Source organism: Palaemon carinicauda, chromosome 11 (assembly GCF_036898095.1).
Source record: "Palaemon carinicauda isolate YSFRI2023 chromosome 11, ASM3689809v2, whole genome shotgun sequence".
Classification (NCBI taxonomy): Eukaryota; Metazoa; Arthropoda; class Malacostraca; order Decapoda; family Palaemonidae; genus Palaemon; species Palaemon carinicauda.
In genome coordinates, this window is record NC_090735.1 from 117,008,449 (window position 1) to 117,033,448 (window position 25,000).

The 25,000-nt window shown below is 37.9% G+C and overlaps 1 protein-coding gene across 3 annotated transcripts in view; it reads right to left on the bottom strand.

The window, feature by feature from the left end:
- Positions 1 to 25,000, bottom strand: part of LOC137649761 (voltage-dependent calcium channel subunit alpha-2/delta-1-like) — a 197,077-nt gene that overhangs the window by 29,030 nt on the left and 143,047 nt on the right. For 2 of the 3 annotated variants that reach the window (XM_068382706.1, XM_068382705.1), the window contains exons 3-8: positions 22,389 to 22,502; positions 20,817 to 21,018; positions 17,047 to 17,082; positions 11,051 to 11,189; positions 10,453 to 10,557; positions 8,843 to 8,942 (exon numbers count right to left, since the gene is read on the bottom strand). In XM_068382706.1, coding sequence (XP_068238807.1) covers positions 8,843 to 8,942; positions 10,453 to 10,557; positions 11,051 to 11,189; positions 17,047 to 17,082; positions 20,817 to 21,018; positions 22,389 to 22,502 — 696 coding nt within the window. The remainder of the gene's footprint in view (positions 1 to 8,842; positions 8,943 to 10,452; positions 10,558 to 11,050; positions 11,190 to 17,046; positions 17,083 to 20,816; positions 21,019 to 22,388; positions 22,503 to 25,000) is intronic. The other variant, XM_068382707.1, reaches the window with a different exon arrangement.

Consider the following 25,000-nt stretch of genomic DNA (forward strand, 5'->3'; position numbering starts at 1 on the left):
GCCGCTCCCAAGGCTTCCCTATCCCCCGATTCGTATGCGTGCCTGGCGCCAATCCTGGCACCATCTGTATTCCTTTTTGCGTAGCTTAACAACTCGGTGTTTTTTCCTGTTTTTCTCGCAAATCTTGGATTTATTCAGCTTTTCATGGCTTCCTCGTCTTCGTTGGCCTCGGATAAGTTGAGTATAGTGTCTGTTATGTATAAATGTAGGCTATTGGTAAAATTTTGAGTGATTAATAGGATTAATCTTTGATACAAGAGCCGTAGCCTACCAGAGGTGTCCTGGACACTGTCACTCGCTAGGTATAAATTAGTTAGTCAGAGTGACATTCCTGGTTGTTTTGCTTAATAAATTTTAGCTATTTAGCTTTACATAGGATTTCCTTTCGTGCTTAGTATTATTTGGCGAAGTATTCGCCATTCTGGCCTACGCTAGGCCATGTAGCCTAGTCGTTTGGTCCTAGTACTTAATGCATGATTTTGGTTTTTCCGAGTGTAATTAAAATTTTATTGAAGCTTTAGGCTATATTTTATACATTTTAGACTGTGTGGAATATTTCCAAGATTGTATACGTGAGAGTTTCGGTGAATTAGGTAATCGATTCTCTTGGTGCCTAGGCTAATTGCTTATGGAGCCTTAGTATACTTTATTATACTCCCTGGTTGCTTTCTTTTCTTCGGAGAAGGTATGCAATCCCTTTCCCTCTGTTTAAGCCTTGGGCTTATCCCCAAGTGGTTTTTTCCGAATTTATTTTCGATAAAACTATACTAGGGTGTTACTGTACCTTCCTGTTCCAGCAGAGTCTGGTTCAAAGAGGGACAGAACAACAGAGTTTTTAGTCTGAGTCCGTGTTGTTTGGCTTGGGGCAAAGTCTCCCTCGCTGACCTAACACTTACAAAGGGAGCTTAGCTCCCTTAGGTCACTATCGAAGGTTTCTGTAGTTATGATTCCTTCTTGTGTGATCGACCAGACTAAGGCCTGTTGCTGTTCTCGGGGAGGATAAATCTTCCCTTGGGAGTAGCAACGCCTTCCTTGCTTTGGTGCTCTGGAAGCTGGCAGGTATTATACTACTGCGCTGGCCCTTTCCCTTAGATCTCCCTTAGGCTAAGACAAAGTTCTTGGCTGCGGGTGATCTGTCACTAAAGCAAGGTTGGCAGGACCCTCTTGTCCCTTCCCCCTCTATCTCCGTAATGGCCTAGCCATTACTGTACTGTACCTTGCCGGCCGGCAGAGCTGGCCGGCAGGGGTATTACTGTACTGTATGTCATTCTACTTCTGGACCTAGTATAGGTTGGGATATGGAATTGACTAAGCCCATTGCCGGCCGGCAGAGATGCTGGACGGCAAGGGTCTTATGTTTTCGAGTGCTGCCCGGACCTCTCTTGGTCCCTCATCCATGCCTGCCGGCAGAGCCGGACGGCATTGGTCAAGGAAGCCTGAATTAAGTTTCTCCCCTTCCTTATATGCACTCTTTCGGTTGCCGGGCTTGGGGGGTTGTGTACACTCTTATCCCGGCATCCATTCTATTTTCTTCTAGTGCTGTACCTGTCCCGGCTGCCGGCCTATGAGGCCGGCAGCCGGGCAGGTGTAGTCTTCTGGTTCTTTTGCTGCCGGCTGGCATCGGTCTTGTACCTTTGCCGGCCGGCTTATGTCAGTCCTTGTCTGCCGGCCACCAAGAGTGTGGCCGGCAGCTGGGTACTACCTTGTGTAGTTGCTGGCCGGCAATCATTGCCGGCCAACACTGGCTGTTGCTGGCCGGCAGCTGCTGCCGCCGGCACAGGCATTTGAACCAGAGGGCTGCCGCCCTATAGCTGTTAAGTAGTATACTTTAAAGCTAATTGTGGTGTGTGCCGGCCGGCAAAGGCAGGCCGGCACACATCCTCCTATACTGTACTAGTATTCTTCTGTATAGCATATACAGTAAGAAGAAAACTATAGTAAAAGTTTAGGTACAGCACTGTATCTTCTAACACTATTGTGTTTTCTTGCACGGCCCTTTGCTGTTGCCTTCAGACAAGAAGCAGAGTTCTTCCCTGTCTATTATCCCGGATTTTAAAATCATTGCCTAGGTGTGAGCTCCACCTGTTTCCTCTGGAAACTTTGCATTGGTTACTCTAGTAGAGATAAACCATTTTGATTTTATTATCTGGAAGGCTGCAGCAATGGGTTGTGAGGGAAACACAAGTGTGTGTCTTTAATTTCTGAATTGTTATGCTATACTATGCATATCCAGTGATACATAGTTCACTTGATACTCATGGAAATTTCTTCTCTTTACAGAAGGACACTCCGAAGTGGGGAAGTGCTTTCTGCAATGTCAGCAGCAAGAACCTCTGCGGACATGAGTTTTGTAGGAGACACGCAGCATACGCTGTCTCCAAGGATGATCTCCGGTATTGGGACCCTCAGGTATGTACTGTGTGCACTAACCTGATTAATGAGACATTTAAATAGCTAGGAAGAAGCTTCGTACCTGGGTAAGGGGCTTCCAAAAGTACACTTCTGGCCCTTATCTTCCAAGTGAGAAGATGAGGGCGTATCTTTTCCCTAAGGCATCAGCTGATGCAGTGATTCCCCAGCCTCAAGAGGAGATCCCCTAAGTTCAGATCCAGGTGGATGCTGAAGTCGCGGTCGCGATGCAAGACATCCAGCTAAATGACAGGATATCTGATGTGGACGGGTGTCAGGAGGAAGACCTCCTTGCAGAAGCCCAGGATGAAGTTCAAGCCCCTCTACATCGGCCGGTCTCCCAGTAGAGCTGGGACAGGCCCTCTCTTCTATTGTTGGAATGATCCAACAAATGCAGAAGGAGAATCAGGAGAAGGCGGCTGCAATGGAACTGCGAATGCAGTGCCTTGCAGAATCACATGGGCCCCAGAAAAGCTCAATGTGAAAGACCTTCCTTTGTGCTCGGATGCTAACCCATGGAGGTATGCTGAGCACATGTCGATGACGACTGGAAAGATCGTCATCTCGGATATGCTGGGCTCAGTTCCCCTGGAGGGTGGAATTCTGGCCCAGCAAGGCACCATATCCGGACTGTTATGTCCGGCTGAGGAAGGAACCAGCTTCAAAGGAGGAGGCAGAGCCGAAGGAGGTCATAGTGATGACCATGCTAAGGCTCAAGCTCTACTTTCATCTTCGATGAAAGAGAGGGGCTTCTCTAACTCAAAGGTAGCTGCATTGAATAGGAAGCTCCCTTCCTTTGTGTCCTCGCCTACTAGAGCCTTCCCCCTTTTACAGAAAGGGTTTCTGGCTGTACTAAAAGCAATCGAGGCCGGCAAGTCTTGCCCCTCCCTAGAGGAGTGTAAACCCTTGTCGCTGGCCCTGCCTATGGACCACAAAGATTGGAAGGACGTCCATCTTACGTTCTAAGTGGGAAAGTTGGAGGCTGATATTGCCGGACGTCAGTTCGGCAAGGACCTCCCTAAGCTGTCTGACTTTCTTTTGCGAAGTGAGTTCGATACAAAAGAAAGACTGACTGCCTCAATGTCTCTTCAGACTACTCTCGAGACGATGGCAAGTGACCCCAAGGTCCATGAAATGTTCATGGTAGTGGCCAAGCCTCATCTGGCCACAGTGACGAAGGACCTTTATGGCTTCGTCAAGGCAAGGAGAGCTTGTAGGGAGTTCGTGTTTACCTCGGCTACAGTGAGGCACGAGCTAAAGAAACTAATCTCCTCCAACATTTGGGGAAAAGACCTTTTTCCCTACCGACTTGGTCAAAGAAGTTTTTGATAAAGCCACCTTGGAGAATAGAAACCTTCTCCAGAAGTGGGACCTGGCTATCAAAAGAAAGTCTTCCCCGGATGAGGGTCCTCAACCAAAGAGGAAGACTATGAGGACTAGGCTACCGTCTCGGCCAGCCAAGCCTCTTAGACAGCAACAGCAACTGCAATTGCCATTGCCCCAGTGCCCCAGATCGTGGCACAAACCCCGACCACCTTTCAGTGGGTACCCCAGGCCGTGTCGACACAGTCCACGGCATTCACCCCAGCGTTCGAAGGGCAGTCTACTTCCTTCCGAGCAAAGCCTAGAGGAGCAGCCAGAGGCTCGTCTAGACGCCCCTCAAGGGGAAGGGGATTCAGGGGTGGTCGTGGTCAGGAAGGCAAGACCTCAGGACGGCAGTCCAAGTGAGGTGATACCGGTAGGAGGGAGACTTCTGAAATTTCGGGATCGGTGGACCTTCGATCCCTGGGCCCACAGCCTACTCAAGAATGGATTGGGCGGGAGCTGGTACAGCACTCCACCCCCGTACCTTCGGTTTTTCCAACACTCCACCCCCGTTATGGAGGAGTACGTTCAAGAACGGTTGGAGAAAAAGGGTGAAGCCCATCAATTTCTAAGGGAGGCTGTTTTGTGTTCCCAAGAAAGACTCGGAAGAGCTCAGAGTCATTCTGGACTTGTCGCCACTTAACAAGTTCATAGTGAATTGCAAATTCAAAATGCTAACACTGCAACACATAAGGACCTTACTGCCCAAGAGGGCATATTCTGTCTCTATAGACTTGTCAGACGCCTACTGGCACATTCCAATTAGCCATCGACTCTCCCCCTACCTAGGGTTCAGGCTACAGCGAAGACTATACGCCTTCGGAGCCATGCCATTCGGGCTAAACATAGCCCCAAGGATTTTTACGAAGCTTGCGAGCGTAGCTCTCAAACAATTTCGCCTAAAGGGAATTCAGGTAGTAGCCTACCTGGACGACTGGTTGGTGTGGGCAGCATCCGAGACAGAATGCTTGCAAGCTTCCAGTCAGTGATCCAGTTCCTAGAGTACCTAGGCTTCAAGATCAACAGAAAAAGTCTCGACTTTCTCCATCTCAAAAGTTCCAGTGGGTAAGATCCACTGGGACCTTTTGTCACACCGTTTCTCCACCCCAGCGAAGAAAAGGAAGGAGATAGCGGGTTCTGTCAAGAGACTTCAAGATTCCGAAAGGATATCAAGACACGAGCAGGAGAGAGTACTGCGCTCTCTCCAGTTTGCTTCGGTGACAGACCCAGTGCTAAGAGCACAGCTAAAGGATGCAATCGGAGTTTGGAGAAGTTATGCATCAAACGCGTGAAGAGATCTGAGAAGACCAGCCGCTTCGGCTAAGTACTCTTCTCAGGCCTTGGTCCCAAGCCAGACATCTAAAGAAGTCAGGTTCTTCTTCAGCCACCTCCCCCGTCGGTGACGATTCACTCAGACGCCTCAAAGGAGGGATGGGGAGGTCACTCTCATCGGAAAAAAGTCCAGGGGACTTGGTCCAGGCTATTCAAGACCTTTCTCATAAAACTTTCTCGAAGCTAGGGCAGTGCTCCTTACCTTAAAGAAAGTCTCCCCGCGTCATTCGTTCCACATAAAGTGGTAATAGACAGCGAGGTAGTTGTAAGATACTTGAATCGACAAGGATCGAGGTCACCACCTCTCAACCAGGTGATGTTGGCCGTCTTCCGATTGGCGGAAAAGAAGAAGTGGTACCTGTCGGCAGTTCACCTTCAAGGAGTCCGCAATGTGACAGCGGACGCTCTATCCAGGTTCACACCGATAGAGTCAGAATGGTCCTTAGACGCAGGATCATTCTCCTTCATTCTGAATCAGTCCCAGAACTGCAGATAGACCTCTTTGCGACGAAAGACAACAAGAAGTTGCCCCTGTACGTGCCCCGTACGAGGACCCCTTAGCGGAAGCAGTGGACGCGATGTCCCTCGACTGGAACAGATGGTCCAAGATTTATCTGTTCCCTCCTCACAACCTTCTGTTGAGGGTCCTCAACAAACTGAGATCCTTCAAAGGGTAGCGGCAATAGTGGCCCACAAGTGGCCGAACAGCGTGTGGTTCCTCCTGGCATTGGAACTGTAGCTGAAGTTTGTACCACTACCAGATCCAGTTCTGACCCAGCGAGTCCAGAAGTCAACTGTCTGCGCTTCATTACAGAAAACCCGGACCCTGCAGTTCATGATTTTCTCTCCCTAGCGGTGAGAAAGCGTTTCGGGATTTCGAAAGCCAGTATAGACTTCATTGAGGAATATAAATGCAAATCTACTAGAAGGCAATATGAGTCATCTTGGAGAAAATGGGTGGCCTCTTGTCAAGGCGAAGATTCCGCAGGAGATCTTGACAGACTTCTGCTTATCTTTTTTCCCCACCTCCATGGTCAAGGGTTGGCAGCGAACACGATTTCAGCGTGTAAGTCTGCTTTGACAAGACCCATTCTATATGCCTTCCAGGTCGACCTAGGTAACGAGATCTTTAATAAAGTCCCGAAAGCCTGTGCTAGGCTCAGACCTTCAGCACCTCCAAAGCCCATTTCATGGTCTTTAGACAAGTTCTTCATTTCGCTTCTCTGTTGAGCAATGAAGAATGTGCGTTAAAGGATTTGACACAAAAAGTTATTTTCCTAATTTGCACTCGCGTCCGGGGCCAGGGTTAGTAAGATTGTAGCCTCTCGAGAGAGGCAGGTCGTGTTCAGTTCCTGGATGGGGAAGAACTGAACCTGTTTCCGGATCCTACGTTTCTCGCCAAGAATGAGTTACCCACCAACAGGTGGGGTCCCTGGAGAATCTGCCCTCTGAAAGAAGATGCATCTCTATGTCCAGTAGAATGCCTAAAGGTCTATCTTCATAGAACTTCAGACTTCAAGGGTGGTCAACTATTCAGGGGAGAAACATCAGGCTCAAATTTATCTCTGAATCAACTCAGAGCGAAAATCACATATTTTATTCGCAGAGCGGATCCTGACAATACACCCGCAGGTCACGATCCGAGGAAAGTTGCCTCATTCTTAAATTTCTTTAATTGCATGGATTTTGAACATCTCCATTCATACACTGGCTGGAAGTCTTCCAGAGTGTTCTTTCGCCACTATGCGAAGCAAGTAGAGGAACTAAAAGAGATCTGTGGTAGCAGTGGGTCGCGGTGTTAACCCTACTGTTTAACTCTGCGAGGAACAGTGGTCTTAATTGGGACGATTAATTCCAGGGTGAGTGTGTAGTTACATACTGTACTACAAAATAAGTGAGGGCACTGTGTTGCCCATCCAGACTGTTCCATTTCCGAAGGTGAACCTAGCATAAGTGCAGACATGTGTGCCGAGCGTTTCTAACGCTAATGTCATTGATTTGTAATACAGGCTTTTATGACTTTGATACCTCGGTATCTTAAAAGTGGCATCTAATGTTTTTCTTTCAGACAAACAAGCCCTGTTTACTATCATACTTATGCTTAAAGTTTTGGGTTATCCTCTTCTTATATATATATATATATATATATATATATAATTGTGGTTAACCTGTCTATTTATTGCCTGTCAATAATCTGGTTCTTGAGAACCTTGCGTCTCCTTCACCTGTGTCAATTTACTGGTATAATTGAGCATTCATTCTATGTACCTTATCTGGGATAATTCTAATAGAATTGTTCCTTTATGCAAGCTATGTTGCATTGGTTTTCCTCCTATGCGGATATAAAACCTTTGTCCAATACAAGTATTCTGCGGAAAACTGGTCGATATTTCATATTGACGCAGTGGTCCTTTACAAACTATGCTTTACTTAATATAGGGCGAGACCACTATATTAGCTTGCCTGGTATTCGTACATAGATATATGTACTCTTCGAGACTTTTCCAGAGTCTAGTAGGACTCTTCCCTGTAGGGGGCAGGAAGCTCTAACATAGTTTATAGTTAGTTGAAAAGATGTATAACGGTAACATCTTAGGTCTCTAGGTCTAGTCGACCGGGAAAAAATTACCTCCGGGGAGTACGGCACGTTCTGAGAATCCACAGATACAGTAATGCTCTGGTACACTTCCATCAGGACGACATGGCTTGAGCCCAAAAAACGGATTTTGAGCGAAGCGAAAAATCTATTTTTGGGTGAGATGGCCATGTCGTCCTGATGGACCCGCCCTTGCCTTTCTAAGAAAGGGCTGTAGGACCCCTCCCTACATACAGTATCTGTAGCACCTCGTGTACGCTACAAGGAATACAGATGGCGCCAGGATTGGCGCCAGGCACGCATACGAATCGGGGGATAGGGAAGCCTTGGGAGCGGCTCCCCTTTTTCTTTCCCGAATTCGTATCTCGTCAATCTCCCTCCTACGAGACGAATCTCTGTTCAGGTCGTAGATTGCCATGTGACGTGTCTAGAATACGTCCTCTGATATGTCGCGATATCCCTTTCACGAGGGATACTCGCTCCAGGAGTTAGAATTCTGGTACCTTAAGGTAAATTCTCTGGGAATATCGCCGTAGTTGTAATATACCCTAGGAAGCTACCCTATAGGAACTTCCATCAGGACGACATGGCCATCTCACCCAAAAATAGATTTTTCGCTTCGCTCAAAATCCGTTATATATAAACTTCAACGAAACTGTGTATCATTAATTGCTTCTTTACTGAGGTCTCAGTTGTTTGGGGATTTTGAACAAGTTGAAATATAAACACTGCTATGGAGACGATTAGTAGTTGGCCTCTGATAGACTTCCATTTCTCACTTATGTATGTAATGTATAATCTGCACTTTCATCTGTATATGGCCGTAATATAGCCATGTTCTTCTTCCTTCAAAAACAAGTTCAATCAAATACATGAAAGGGTTATCGTTTAATAAGGAACATAAAAAAAATCACTTTTAAAAGTTACTGCTATAAAAATCATAACTTGAATACGCTACATTAAGAAGAATTAATAATATTGAAACTGATTGTTCTCGGCCAATTATCACTTTACTAGAGATAAAGTAAAAGTTGAAAGAAAAAACGGTTGATGTAATTTTCAACAGTGTATAAGAATAAAAAAACAACTTAATTACAAAGAAATATTACAAAGAAATATTTTAAGTAACCTAATACTCACAGCCGCTACATTTACGAAATCATTTTCCCCTAATGTGTCGATAAGAGTCTTCACAGCCCACTTCATGATGGAAAAAGTCTGCCCATGCACGCTGCCACTTCTATAAAAAAAAATAAAATATATGTGGAAATTTATTAACTACAGTTTCAAAATGAAGGCAATAAAAACGTAGCGTATCTATATCAGGCGTACTGTATGTCAAATGGCTATGGAATATGATATGGTACATCAATTGATTATTTTTACGCCAGTCGTTAAGGAAACGAGGTCAATTAGGGAGAACACGAATCCCCAAAGCAGATGGAATGTCCTGTTCCAGGTTAATGAAGGTTAACTTAGGTAATATTCGATTTAATTTGTTTATTTTACAGCATTGCGCTGGCGTAAAAATACTTAATTAAATTTGTTTATTTGGCAACATTGCATTGGCGGAAAAATACTTAATCAAATTAGTTTATTTAGCAATATTGCACTGGCATAAAAATACTTAATCAAATTTGTCTATTCTGTAGAATTGCGCGGGCATGAAACTACCTAATAGAATTTTGTTTATCATGTAACACTTCGCTTGCGGAAAAATTCTTAATCAAATTTGTTTATTTTGCAACACTTCGCTGGCGAAAAAATACTTGATTATTTTTTTATAGCACTGTGCTGGTAAAAAATACTTAATAAAATTTGTTTATTTTGCAACATTGCGCCAGCATAAGAATACATAAGAAAATTTTCTTATTCTGCAACATTGCGCTGGCGTAGAAATGTTTAATCAAATTGGTTTATATTCCAACATTGCGCTGGTGTAACAATACTTAATAAAAATTTTAATTTCGCAACATTGCCCTGGCATGAAAATACTTGGTAATTTTTTGTATTTGATAACACTGCGCTGGAGAAATATTACTTAATCAAATTTATTTGCTTTGTAACACTGAACTGGAATAACAACAAATAATCATTTTTTTTTTTGCAACATTGCGCTGGCATAAAAATACTTGTTAAATTTGTTTATTTTGAAACGTTGCACTGGCATAAAAATACTTAATCAAATTTGTTTATTTTGCAGCTTTGTGCTGGCATAAAATACTTAATTTCTAATTCAATTTTGCAACATTGTGCTAGCAAAAAATACTTAATCAAATTTGTTTATTTTGCAATATTGTGCTAGCAAAAAATACTTAATCAAATTCGTTTATTTTGCAACATTGTGCTAGCATAAAAATACTTGATCAAACATGTTAATTTTGCAACATTACACTATCGTAAAAACATTGAATCATTTTTTTTTTTATTTTGCAACATGATGAAAATACCTTATCATCGAAACAAATCATTAGTGTTTTATATTTAAATCGTATAGCTAGTAACATATTAAAAATCTGTTCGCCCATTATAAATCTTATCAATTTAAGATTTCCTCATGGAATTTTTACCGTCCATATAGGATTTTACGAATTTCATAAGCTTGTCTGTCAACGTTATAACTTGTGACCCTGAAAATAAAAACATAAGAGCTATTGGTGCTGAAGGTATTTAAAGTAAAAAGGTCTGTGTAATATCTATATTATCACAAGGATAAAAACATAAAGAAAATATTCTTCTGAGTAACATACCTGTCCATCAAAATTATCATATCCTTTGGCGGGACGGATCCTTGGACATACCACGGCCGAATGCGGGCGTCGTATAGGTCTATTAGATTATGCGGTACTTTCCAGCTGAAAATACAACGTATCTATTAGATGAGTCATAAGGAAACTCATGTCCAAACTAACCATTTATTCCTGTCAATTATGAGGATTAATTTGTTCATATTTCTTAAGCCCACTCTACTTGTAATTATGATCCTTCTGCTTGTCTTTCCCGATTAATTCCTTCGTGGCTCACCCATAACCCCAGCCTTCTAATACATTTTCTCATCTTTTTAGAATATGGGCTAGAAAATGGAGTTGTTTGTCCTATTGAACATTGCTCTTAAAATTCAGATCTTTATTCCTGTCGTCGCCTGGTGATCTCAACATGGTTCACAACATTTTATTTTATTTTCCTTGTTTCCTTTCCTCACTGGGCTATTTTCCCTGTTAGAGCTGCTGGGCTTATAGCATCCTGCTTTTCAAACTAGGGTTATAGCTTAGCAAGTAGGAGTAATAATAATAATAATAATAATAATAATAATAATAATAATACTGAAGAGAGGTCAGGCAGACCTACCTAGTTGCAGGGTAGACTCGCATGAAGCCCGTCTGTGCCCCGAAGTATTGCCACATCAATGTCGGATCTCTTTCGAAGTTCTCCCTGAACACTTGGTCGACGGTCGCCGACCACTCCAATCCATTTAGAATTTCTGGATCTGATTGAAATTTTAGGGATGCATAACTGAGCCTTCTTTAAAATGTCACTTTTAGCTTGGTTTTTATCTCGCTTTGAGGGTTCTCAGAGCAATGCGTCAAAATTTTCATAATTAAAAAAAATATTTCAAAGTTTCAATGAAAAATAGAAAAGGTAAAAATCTGGTATGGATCACAAAAATCTAGATATTGATTTAAAATTAAGTCTTACCAAGTAGTCATTGACTAAATAAATATAAAAATAACCCTTCTACGCAAATAATAAAAATATATGCACTGGGCGCTAATTTTGACTGAGAATTAGCTCATAAAATACGCTAATCCCCCAAAAAGTTAATTATTGTTTAATTCAAACCAAGTGAAACAAACAAAATACCGTTAGTAGTATTGACTTAGTAAGGAAAAATCTCAGGTTACTCCACAATGAAGCATATGCAAAATAATTTACTAAATAATTTGAAAAATTAATTGCATTCAGTTCAGCCGTGCTTGATCGGAAAACAATCGAATTTGTAATTTTACATTTTTAATATGCATACAAAAAATCAACGAATCCTCCGTCGGATGAAAAATAAAATGTTGAGGATCGCGTTAAATAAACAACAAATATTACAATAGAAAATTTAATATAGATGCCTTTATATACTGTAATCTGGAAATTTGTATTATCTGAGTTAAGTTGTAACTTAGCAAATGAACAACTGAAATGATGAATAGATGGACGAAGCTGGAACAATTGATATCAATATAACCAGCCATGGTGACCTGAACCTTTGTTATTTATGTTTCTTGAATTCTATTATTGATGATACATGATTAGCTTGTATCGTATATGAGAAAAATTGTAAAACATTCCATGGAGAATGATCAATCACTTGACAGCACTTTCAACCAAATTCAGATCAAGTGTTTTAAACACTAAACCCTTCAATGCCTTTATGTTTAACATGTAATAGCCTCTAGCCATGAAGGTGAAGGTCGAGTTGCAGCTGGTAAGTAGAATCATCTGAAAGCGCATCTTGAAAAGCCACCATCTGTCTGTGTTTTTGCATTATATTACCAGAAGCTCTTTTCCTTAAATTGAGTGATCTTAGTCTTATGTTCACCATTTAACCGACCAGCGTGATTTTTTTTTCTCTCTTTCAAGTAATTGAAAAGGTTCTCAACAGATAATTCATTTCAGCCTTCGGATACGTCACTTTTTTTTTTTTTTTTTTTTTTTTGTAGGAGTTACTAAAAAACGTCACCTTCCGGTAATAGTTAGGTTTGTTACGTTACTTTTTGCCATTGACTATTTGATTCCATCTTGAAATGGGTTTCAAATTTATTACCACTAGGCCTGGAACTGATACACACTAACAGAGAAATTACAATGCAGTTCGAGGTATGGACAAAGGACAAAACTACGTCCAGTTGTTATTCTTGATGAGTCACATTAAATCAACTTTTTCTAAGGAAGTCGTCAGATGTTTTCCTAAGTTTTATTACTAATTTATGAACGCATGTGAAAGTAAATATCAAAAGCAATTATATATCAATATCAGATAACAGTTTCTTCGTTACTTCAAACTGTAACTTTGAAACGGCTGAAATTACTTCCTGTTAATATATTTTTCTTTGATAGAATTGCACTTTAGTGATGACCAACAAGCACTTTCAAAGACTTTTTTTGCCAAATAAATATGCATGCACAAGGCATATATATCTCATAACAAAAACATATAATAATTTTGTTCGTAAATTTGTTTTTTCTTTTCGCAGCCACACAAGTTCCGAGAGTCCTTCGTTTTCAGTTAGCCTCACTCCTCTGTTGAGGAAGAGATATTGTTTCATTGGAGGAAGAATTTCCCTTCAGCCGCGAGGTCTGTATGTGTATAATGCCACTCACGCTATTAGTTACAATTAAAAATTAACCTGAAACTAATTCTACCTTTTTCGAATTGTTGACAACAAATTTTGAAAATTATACGCTAGATGATGGAACAGCAAAACATCTTTTTCTAAACTATTTTAATTTCGGAATGAACCTAAAGTAATAACTGTGTGTAGGTTAACCAATGGTATCGTAGAAAATAGATTATAAAATTTCTAAGCTGAAACAAATCGTTCGATACAATATTCATTTAAATGTTAAATTGGCTCTTTTTCTGCTCGACTGAGTGATGCAAAAATAACAGAAAATCGCAGTGCAATGATTATTCATATATATTTTGGAAAATTTCTTTCAAAATAAAATAATCACCGAAAAAAATTATTCAGTCCAGTCAGATTCATATTTTAGAAGAAACAATATTTTGGTTATAAAATATATGTGGTTTTGCTTGAGTAAAAATCCTGACCAGAAATTTGTTTTCAACGATCTCGTGTAACAGAGTTATGGTCCTGTCTTTCGTGACGTACAAAACTGTGGTCTAATCTTGGGTCTGTTTTCGGTCAATAAAACCGATATAGAAATGAGCCTGAATAGTAACTTATAACGTCTCCGCTCTCAGTGAGTTGATGAATGTTAGAAATATACGTTTTGGAACGTTAGCGGTAAAAAAACCTTTCAAAACTTCTGAATAAATTTCAGCTAAGTTGGACATAAAAAAGTCCCTTTCCTTAACCACTTTTTAATTAAGCAGGAGCGTGGCTGACAGACTGACTAGCGATCTAAACATGGCCTGCTGTTGACGATTTTGAAGGGTGATATGAAATTGAGGCAAACGAGAGAAAGAGAGAGAAGAGGGGTGGGGGGATGTCCCCTCTTATCTTTCTAGATACGAGTGATTACCTAGAAGAAACTAAAAAAAAAAAAAAGTAAAGGCGAATCAAGGGGATGTCCTCTCCTTGGTTAGCGTGCAATCTGATTGAAGTCAGGAAGACAGGAAGACATGAATAAGACAGAGATAGAAAGTCTGGAAAGTAATTACTGTCTCCTTTTTTAATGCGATGCTGGGCATTTCGCTTCCGATGTTAGTTCTGTCTGTAACTAAGACTACTCACTTCTCTAAAGATTAGGGGAAACTGTGTAACCTCAACTGTACTTGAAGGTTATTTCTTCTCATTTAAAGCATAATAAATGAGTCAATAATATCACGGGTGTATTTGTGATGGTAATACAAATGAAATAAAGTAATCAGCTGCGTAACGCAGTTAAATGTCTTAACAGAGTTATCTTCACGAAATGACCATTACCCTTTAGTGGATGATGCATAAATATTTCAACATAAATCATATATAATCAAATGAATATCACCCATAAATGAAACTATGGCATAACCAATGAAATCAATTCATAACCCGACATTGTATCAAACATGAAATAAAAGCAATGATGAAAATAAGAAGCAAATAAGTTCAGGCTACAGGCCGTGTCCCCTGTAAGATTAGCATAAGTCACAAAACACCTCTAGGAATCCACGTGAGTTTCTCTCAGGCAAACTATCCTTTTTTGTATCTCGAAAGGGCCAAGTCAGGAAACGAGGTAGATGTTGGAGTCTGGAAGCAAATCTACACTCAAGACAGGTTATTTGTTAATGAAGGGTCATGTGGGTTAACACGAAGCTGCAGGCAGTCATTCTTCAGACAAGAATGGAACGTAGAACCCATTGAAAGCTCGATTTGGTTGTTTAACTTATTTTTTTTCGGACTTTTAAAAGGATAGGTAACAGCCATCGCCTTACAAGAAACTTAATTTTCAATGCGGAAACAAGTATACATTGTTAAAAAAAAACGTAATTTTTGTATGTAATTCTCCTTGAAAATATACTGTTCTCGACCGCATTTCAGTAAAATACAGGCGACCGTAATGTTACCTTGCTTTGTTATTATCTTTTACGGGGTTTTGATCGTAACATCACTCTTTTACGTCAATATAACCGTTTTTAAAAAGGTAAAAATCCTGGAATAAATGTTGCCAGATTTTTACCATTTTTTATATAAAAATTTTTAAGTGTATTTTCAATCGCAGAACTGCGGATGTATGAATCACAGCTGATTTGAAACCGAATGAATATAAATAGATTACTTTTTGTGATGAAACTATCTTTAAACAATGTTTAACCTTTGGCCAATCAAGTCCAAAATTAAAAATGCGCTAATAAAAGTAGTCTTAACTCCATGCCAACTAAAATCCAATTGTCTGCTTTCAACAACAACTGTAATTTGTGCCATTGAATAACTGTGTGACATGAGCTTATAATATCTATATATATAAAAATGCAGAAATTTGGGACACATATGTAGTGCGTAGATTACCTATGCAATGGATATTTATCAAAAATTAGTACCTTATACGTACATAAAGAGGCACTCAAACCGCTAAGAAAATTGCGTGCACATATTTATGTAAGGTTTTGTCACAAGCACATATGACTTTAACGCATTAAAAATTTGAGCCACACACAATTTTGATATAAAATGCACTTGATCATGGAAGTGAATATCCAAAGGGAAATTATATTAACGGTAAGTGCTTCACCCAAGTAAGGATTAGAAGCCATTCCTTAGAATCGCAACAAAACAGGGCAAAAGACTTTTAAATCCGTGAACTTTTTTGATAGCTCAGTGGTTTAAAATATACTGTGTTGTTATGTTCTGATTTTTATGAATAGGTTTGAATTTTGGCCAAGGAGTAGTTATCATCAAATAAATGTTCCTTTGAGAATTTAGTGTTATAATTAAGTTAATTTGATATCAAGAAAAGTTTGTGGGTCATTATTTGAATAATTATACATGTAATGATGTTTTGTTAACCATATCAGCTTGAAATTTCTATTTAATGTGCTTTTCATTTCAGAGAAATCAGATTTAACAACATCTGACGAGAATGCCAAGGATGAAATCGTAACATAGTTGAAAAAATACCATCAGTAATGGTAAATACATATCAACGTGTGTTAGAATTTTCTTTATCTAAAATTAAAGGCCATACTTCGTGGTATCTAAATAAACTAACTGCTTCCCGAATTTAATCTTGAGGGACGAGATAATATGGGAAAATATAGTAAATATCTAACATTTTGTTTGCATCTGTTAAAATTACAATATTTTTCAAAGAGAGCTTATGGACGTTTGTCAAAATGCTGGTTATGGTACCAATAACTTAACAGAGGTAATTTTAACAAAACAGCATGGAATAGAAATAGAAATTTCCATAACATTCAAAGAAATTTACTTTCTGTTAACTTAAAAAAAAACATACAATTCCGGTCATGATGTCTTAAAGTGATAAATCACATAAATTTTGGCTGTAGAACGACCTTGGAACCTAATTATTTGATAGCTGTGGTGGTCAAATCAATAGGCAAATATAATCATCACCGACCTATATGACTTCGAGTCTTTCAAATGGGTGCGCAAAGTGTCTCTGAAGAATTCTACCTCTATACAGCTTCTTGCATGTTTAAAAGGGGCTTGAATAAGGGTAGTTACATGTACCAGAGAAAATCTGCCCTTGTTAATAGAAAGAAATCTCTAAAAGCAATAATTTCCAAAAGTATACTTTTTTTGTTTTCACACCACAAACACAAGGATTAGCTTTTTTCTGGGTTATTAAGAGGTACTGGAGGGGTTGATGGGACGGTGGGGGTCTACCCTACTAAAAATCTGAATGCTCTTCCTCAGGCACCACTGGAGTTCTCACCAACTTAATTAATCGTATGATTTCAGAGAAACATTAACAAGATTATTCCACCATTAATATCCCTTTCCTGATTTCATCCTTAACCAATTACTCAAATATTATCGAATAGTTCAATCAGAGATGTAAGATTACACCGTCGACCGTTTCAATTTTGAAACAACTCTAAAAGGCGGAATTGTGAGGTGAGAACGCCACAAATGCTGTGCCCCCGAGGAAGGAGACTGTACACATACCCTGTTCCCTATGCTCCCTGATGTTGGCCCATAACCCTACAACAGAGATAAATATGCACAAAGGTCAGCTACCACGGTAAACCTTCAGGGGGAAATGTATTCTGAAAAAATCTCTTAAGTTTACCTCTTGTTCTTTAAAGGTGAATTTTGTTCTCTTGATATTCCTGACTACGATCACCTTTGGTATACAATAAAAAAAAAAATTCTATCAATGAAACCTCAATATCAAGTCAAATCCCATTTGCAATTTCGTCAAGTTTGAAGCCTTAAGTCAAACTCCCAAAACATTCTTCTTTGCGTTCATAATTACTGTACCTATATGTAGGTTCCTATTTGCAAATAACAAGTACAAAAATTAATGGTATGTTCAGTAGTTGTACACTACATCTTTTATTCCATTAGAGAGAGAGAGAGAGAGAGAGAGAGAGAGAGAGAGAGAGAGAGAGAGAGAGAGAGAGAGAGAGAGAGAGAGAGAGAGAGAGAATATAACTACCCAGTTCTACTCTACTTTGAAAATTTATATAAAACGTAGTGGGGAATTCAAAGTTTTCTATATAGTTCTTTGAATGCTAAATGTGGGATGTTCCCTATTTGATATTCCAAATATATTCAGAACTATGAATTTAAGAGCAGTTATTATCCAAATGCGCTGAACATGACTGAAATACTCTAAGTTGACTCTGTACCTTAAAAATAAAAATAAAATACTACTAGCCAGAAAATCTAACATCATTGATGTACTTGTTTTTAGATTAAATAAATCTTTGCAACGGAATGTTAATTTTTCTAAAAAGATAAAGTGGGCGTGATTGTGTATTTATGTGTGTATGTGTTTGTTCGTGTGGTCCTAAATAGGTGTGTGTTGACGATGTGTGAATCTACCTACATGTGCATCATCACACTAATTTCAAAGCTGTAAATAAATTTTAACGTCCTTTTACATTAGATTATTGGACCTTCCCAAAACTTACCATTTATACAAATTCCTGAATAATTTTATTTGATAATCTCAGTTTAATTAAAAATCCTTATAGTAAATGAATTTGTGCAAAATTAAAGTTATTCAACCTAAGGAAATTATGACTGAAAAATTCCAAAGTAGACAGTTGAGTAACCAGTATGGAAAGCTTAATGGATTCTATCGTAATTTGAGTTACTGAATAACTGGAAGATACTCACCTTACACACACACACTCTCTCTCTCTCTCTCTCTCTCTCTCTCTCTCTCTCTCTCTCTCTCTCTCTCTCTCTCATTCCTTAAACCTTAACGGAACTTAAGTAATTCATTTAGATCATGTATAGCATTCCACTGCATTGCAACATGATATTTTCAAAATCAAATTTTTACCAAAGAGTTCACTTCCCTAAGTAGCCTAAGGAAAGGTTTTTAATGTATCCTTCAACCTTGTTTGGAGTATTTGTTTGTCTGGTCTTCAGCTTCTAATGCTCAGCTTGATTTCTTAGATAGAACTAGCGGTCTGTTAATTTCTTATTCCTGATTGGGATACCAATCTCTGGCACCGCCATTCAGTTAGTTTATTTTGCCATATTGTATAAGATTTTTCATAATTCAGACCATCCTTTGTATTTAGAACTTTCCAGACTGCACCATCCAGTGCGTAGTGTTAGGTATGCAGTTAATTTTAGCAGTCATTCCTTTATCATGAGGCAAAATACTAGATAGTATTCTATTAGCTTTATTCCAGCTGTGACTAAATTGTAGAATGGTCTTCCTAATCGTATGGGATAGTACAGTGTGGGAAGATCTGAATGCAATGGATTGCAAGAATTATAAAAAAACTTATGTAACAAGCACAAACAACTAACTGAAAGACGGTGCCAGGGGTTTAATTTAGTTCCACAGCTGAAGACCAGACAACAGAACATTACTCGAAACAACGGTATAATGAAAGAATTAAAAAATTTATATCTATCTATCTAGCTATCTATCTATCTATCTACCTATTTATATATATATATGTATATATACACTTATAAATATACATATGTATATATAAACATATATATATATATATATATATATATATATATATATATATATACATATATATGTGTATATATATATATATAAATATATATATATATATATATATATATATATATATATATACATATATATGTGTGTGTGTGTAGAAGAACATCATTATGAACATCATATATTCATAAATATTCTTATATATGAAAATACAGTGGGTATGTGTGTGTACGCAGGGCTGTGTGATTGAAGTTTTGTGTGTAACTGTTTTCATATAATATGCGTTTGAAAATAGTGTCCTAATGAAGAGCAACGGTGCACAAATTTGATAAAATTTGAAAAAGAAAGTCTATGATTTATACCTTTTTTTACCCATGGCGTAAATTAGCATTTAAAAGAATACATTAAACTTTCTTGATTACATAATTATCATAGTTATAAGTTATACCTTAAACAGTGAAGTATAATAATATTCAGAATACAAAACATACAACTGAGAGAGAGAGAGAGAGAGAGAGAGAGAGAGAGAGAGAGAGAGAGAGAGAGAGAGAGAGAGAGAGAAGAAGAAGAAAATAATTCCTCTTGTGGGAAAGATATCCTAAAAGCCCTTCTCCCGACCTGAAAACTCTAGGGAACTTTTTTCAGGATTCTTCACAACACTTAAAACTTTTCCTGGGAATATTATAAGCAGACGAAAGAATATTCAGCAAGAAAAAGGGAAAAAAGGAACAGGAAATTGGGCTACGTTCAGATGCAAAGGGAATTCAAGCAATAGTTTAAGCTATGATATAGATTTCACAATATTTCCTTCGAATAGAAAAAAAATAGAACTTACAAAGTTGTATTTTTTATGAATGGACTGCAATGGCTATTTTCTGAATATTCAACACTGCATTGAAATTATATTGCCAGCGGAGGTGATAAAATATTCCTGTTTAAGGAAATTAAATGTTTTCATTATTATTTTAAACGATTTTGCTTGACATAAAGAAAAACTTTACTAAAAATACATCACTAAACCCGAGAGAGAGTAAAGCATAATCAAGGATATAGAATCGATACTGCAAATGTCTAAAAAGGAAAAAATAGATGAATAGATAAGATGAAATACTTCAGTAATAAACATTGATAATTTCTAATAGAATGTGAGGAGCTGTATCATATATACATATGTATGAAAAAATCACATAATACGTATACACACATACAAACACACACTCTCATATATATATATATATATATATATATATATATATATATATGTATGTGTGTGTGTGTGTGTGTGTATGAACTATACACACACATGTATATATTAATATACACACACATTTATATATTTATATATATATATATATATATATATATATATATATATATATATGTATATATATATATATGTTTATATATATGTATATATATATACATATATATATATATATATATATATATATATATATATATATATATATAATATATGTCACTAAAGTCAATTCCTTTTAGTGAGGCAGATTTGCACCGACTCGCAGGGGTGCCGTTTTAGCTCGGAAAAGTTTCCTGATCGCCGATTGGTTGAACAAGATAATTCTAACCAATCAGCGATCAGGAAACTTTTCCGAGCTAAAAGGGCACCGTTGCGAGTCGGTGCAAATGCGTCTCATTAAAAAATACTGAATATAGTGGCTTCAGAGAAAAAGAAATTAATAAAATAAATTACTACTAATTTCATAATTTCATAACTTCATAAGATTCAAAAACGTCCAAAACCACAACTCACATCCTTCATACACTTCCAAAGGCACATGGATTCCCGACTGGTTGTACCGCACTTCCACGCCAAGCCTCTCGTCGTAGATCATCTCGTGGGAGGCGTTGCGGGGGTCGAGGTTCTTCATCAGGAGGGGGCGGGACTTGTTGAGGGTCAGGTCGTCACTCCACAGGGAAGTTGTGGTCGCGTCTTCCAGGTGGTCGACTATTTTCTGCGGGGGTTAGTTTGCGAATATTATTATTATTATTATTATTATTATTATTATTATTATTATTATTATTATTATTATTATTATTATCATTATTATTATCATTATTATTATTACTTGTTAAGCTACAACCCTAGTTTGTAAAGCAGGATGCTATAAACCCAAGTGTCTCCAACAGGGAAAATAGCCCAGTGAGGAAAGGAAAAAAGGAAAAGTAAAATATTTTAAGAAGAGTAACAACAATAAAATAAATATCCTATATAAACTATGTAAACTTTAACATAACAAGAGGAAGAGAAATAAGATAGAATAGTGTGCGAGAGTGTACCCTCAAGCAAGAGAACTCTAACCCAAGACAGTGGTAGACCAAGTTACAGAAGCTATGGTGCTGCGAATGAACTGGTTATGTGCTATAGATTTTATAAAGGGAAAATAAATATGAGTTATAGTGACGTAAGAAATCCTACTCGACTAAGTATATGCAAATCGCAATGCGATCCATGGGAAATTAACTGAGCGGTCATCTGATCTTGCATATAAGATTTAAGATAGTATTCGGGGAAAGTATTTTCAAATTGAACCATTGCATATAATTAATATCATCTTCTCTGTATACTTCTAAAATTAATCAACAAAATCACAGCAGGCAAATTCATTGCAATGTATGAATTCCTATCAAGGTCAGCGAAAGTATTTAGACGATTTTTTTCCCTAGAGTAAAAATGTTAACTAAAACGGCAGTAATTTTACGGCTCTAAATCTATTTCAGGCATTTCACTGTGTTTCTGAAAACATAATTTAGAAGAGAGAGAGAGAGAGAGAGAGAGAGAGAGAGAGAGAGAGAGAGAGAGAGAGAGAGAGATTCTGGAACAAAATTCCATTATGCTCCCTTTGGTCATGAAATCAATGTTTTATTATGATATGAGACAGGAAAATGCAGAATACCTAAGTGATTCTAGTGAAAAAAATGATATCCATGTGAAACATCACGAAAATTCATAAAAACTTTGGTTTTCAAAATGAAAATTTTACAAGAATCGTAAGAGAGAAAAAAAGACTTTAAGAAAAAATGAAATAGAGGGCCTGAATGTATGCGAGAACTGAAAAACTTCGGAAATATATGTACTTGTGATGTTATCTTTAGATTTGTCAGCCTTTGAGTAAGAGCATCGTTGAGGCAGTGTTGTTTAGAGGCAATCTTCAATTATGAATACCATCATTTATGTAGGGTGGGAGAAAATATATATGTGATGGAAGAAGGCTGGATAGACAGTTGAAGTGAACAAAATGAATTTTGAAAATAAAGTATGGTAGACGATACAGTGATTGGGTTACCCAAATTACCCTCTATTCATACAACTTGAACTACGAACCTGCAAGGCGTTCCTCTTCGATGTAAGCAAAGTTTGGATATCATCCGCCATCTTGCGGACTAGTTCGAGCGGCTTGACTGATTTGATATTGACGGATTTGTTGCCATCAAAGTCCTGCAAAAGAACAGAGAAATTAGGTTGAGTAGAAGCTCTGACCTGCTCAAATGGGGACAAAATTACTCAATATGTAAAAGGCAATATGAGGTTCGGTTGAAACTCAATTTGTTCAAATAGATTTCTATAAACAACCACATCAAGCATGATAGAACACTGCCTGGTTAAACATATAAATATTAAAAAGAAATTGGATGTATGTTCAACATTATATATTATGTAGACATTTAATGAAATAAATAGGAATAGAAAAACTTTGGGTTACAAAAACATCATAAACAGTTGTTCTAATTACCTTCGCCATGAGTATTTATTCACCCCTGTCTGTTTAGTTTATCTATTTGACTTATGAACAACTTTACACAAAAAGTACGATACAGATTTTGACCAAACTTAGTAGTCATGTTGGGTAAATCTGTAACATTTTGAATAGGGCACATCAAAGTACAATTACGAACCAGTACTTTGAAAATAGCCGCAATGTTAAGTAAATGACAAATATTTTGTTAGTTTAATTTTTATTTTTTAACAACATTTTGCAAAATAACTACCGAACCTATTTCAACGAAACTTGGTGAACATGTGGGGTATGATCCAAGAAAAAATGCATTAGATTTTGAAGAAAATACATCAAATACAAGTACGCATTGGAGGTAAGAGTACAATAAGACTGCGTGCCTTTGTGTAGGCAAACTCTATTGAGTGCCCCGCTAGTTTACGTTTGCTTTTAGCTTTAATTAAAGAGATGAAGTATTAAATAAACTCATGAAAGGAGAGACTAATAGTATATACCAATTAAAAGAGTTAAGTGTAAAGATGATATTTGAACAAACTGTAATTTATTCTGGAGACTTCTTTTGGAGAATCGCTCAAAGTAAATTCTCGAGTTTATTAAATTGAATAGCATGGAAAAAATAATGTAAATAATTAAATAAGTGGCTTTAGATTAAACAGGAACGAAAGGGAAGTCAAATAATCTCACAGAAAATTACCAGTTAAATTATTCACGAACTGTAAGCTAGATGAATGGTGTTTGAGAAACCGGAAGAAGGAAAATTAAGAAAGAAAAATATATTTTACTCTCAAACCATAAAGAACATCTCTAACATCTGTAATAGTATGCAACTATTTCGTAAAACTAGTTAGTGATGTATTTTTACAATATGACTATATCCAAAACTATAATCATGACCCAGTGGGAAATCTCGTTAATAACTAATGAGGAAATATTTTTGATTAATGTTGATTTTTTTTTTCTTTTACAATTAGCACTACTTTGGATTTAGGTCCATTGTGTGAAATTCTTTAGACGGCAACCGAAGAAGATCACGAACATACTGTACATTTGAAGCTAAAGAGAGACATTCAGTTAATGGTTAGGCTTCGACAACGGGAGGTTTGCATCGTGTAGGCCCTCACATTTTTTTCAAGTAGGTCATAAAGGTGTACACTGTGACCAGGAGACTAATCAAGAAATTCTCTCTCTCTCTCTCTCTCTCTCCTCTCTCTCTCTCTCTCTCTCTCTCTCTCTCTCTCTCTCTCTCAGAACTAGCTGTTTTCCCCAACAGAGGCATAATGTATTTTTAAGGAAAGACTCCCAAATCCGTCCTTTACTCGGCCAAATCCAAAATTAAACGTGGGTTCCTCAGTATTTAGCCGAGATTGATATGTCCACGTTACAAGCTTAAAAAAAAAGAGAGAGAGAGAGAGAGAGAGAGAGAGAGAGAGAGAGAGAGAGAGAGAGATCATAAGGTTAGATAATGTTATATCACTGCGATCTCACCGCTGACTCTCGACGTACGTGTGATTATGAATACATTAGACGTTTCTTGAATAAATCTTTTTTGGGAAACGTAAAGACAGTACAAAGACCACTCCCCTGGAGAAATCTCTCTCTCTCTCTCTCTCTCTCTCTCTCTCTGAGGGAGGAAGCCAGGAAAGTAGTTGACTGAAGGGAGCTCTTGGATCGAGGTCATTTCTATTGTTCTGCCTGCAAAGGTTGAATGTCCTTTCTTTGTAGCTACCAAGTCCAGGAAAATTCTGGTTGAAATTAGAGCCTCTGTCTTTCGTGATGCCTTTGTGTGTAAAGCTGATGTTGGATTGAGCTTATTCTCGTTCCTTTAGCAACACATGTATTTCCCTTCTTTCCAGTAATATCCCAATGGTCCTCTCTCTCTCTCTCTCTCTCTCTCTCTCTCTCTCTCTCTCTCTCTCTCTCTCTCTCTAACCTTAGAAAAAATTACTATCTGAAATCCCACCTGTGATTATAAATTCACCAGCACCACCAAGCAAGAATAACAACAACAACAGCAACAACAACAACAGCAGCAACAACAACAATAATTACTTCCAATGTTTTTATTAACTATAGTAATCAAGAAATGCTATATGACCTTGTGTGAAAAAATTCAAAGCAGAGGGGGCGAAGTGCCACACCCATAATCATTACCAACTGGAATAGACTTCATTCAAGGACTATGAATACTCGGTATTTATCA